The 228-nt window shown below is 39.9% G+C and overlaps 1 protein-coding gene across 1 annotated transcript in view; it reads left to right on the top strand.

Moving 5' to 3' along the window:
- Positions 20-228, top strand: part of LOC105177519 (chaperone protein ClpC, chloroplastic-like) — a 2,137-nt gene continuing 1,928 nt past the window's right edge. Inside the window, exons 1-2 of the mRNA XM_011100705.1 lie at positions 20-31; positions 122-228. The exon at positions 122-228 is cut by the window's right edge and continues 67 nt beyond it. Coding sequence (XP_011099007.1) covers positions 20-31; positions 122-228 — 119 coding nt within the window. The remainder of the gene's footprint in view (positions 32-121) is intronic.

Raw genomic sequence — 228 nt, 5'->3', positions numbered from 1 at the left:
TGGAAATGACTTAACAGCAATGGCAAAAATGGTATATGATCTGCAGTATGTACGTACGTACTTGTTTCACCTTCCCAATTAACTAATTGATGTATTTTAATTTTTTTGGTTAATTAATTAGGGGGAGTTGGAGGCAGTTATTGGTCGAGAGCAGCAGATAGAGCGTCTGATGCTGATTTTGTGCAAGAGAAGGAAGAACAACGCTTGCCTCATTGGTGATCCTGGGGT

This window comes from Sesamum indicum, linkage group LG15 (assembly GCF_000512975.1).
Source record: "Sesamum indicum cultivar Zhongzhi No. 13 linkage group LG15, S_indicum_v1.0, whole genome shotgun sequence".
In the NCBI taxonomy this organism is placed as follows: domain Eukaryota; kingdom Viridiplantae; phylum Streptophyta; class Magnoliopsida; order Lamiales; family Pedaliaceae; genus Sesamum; species Sesamum indicum.
This window is presented reverse-complemented; position numbering and strand designations above follow the sequence as displayed.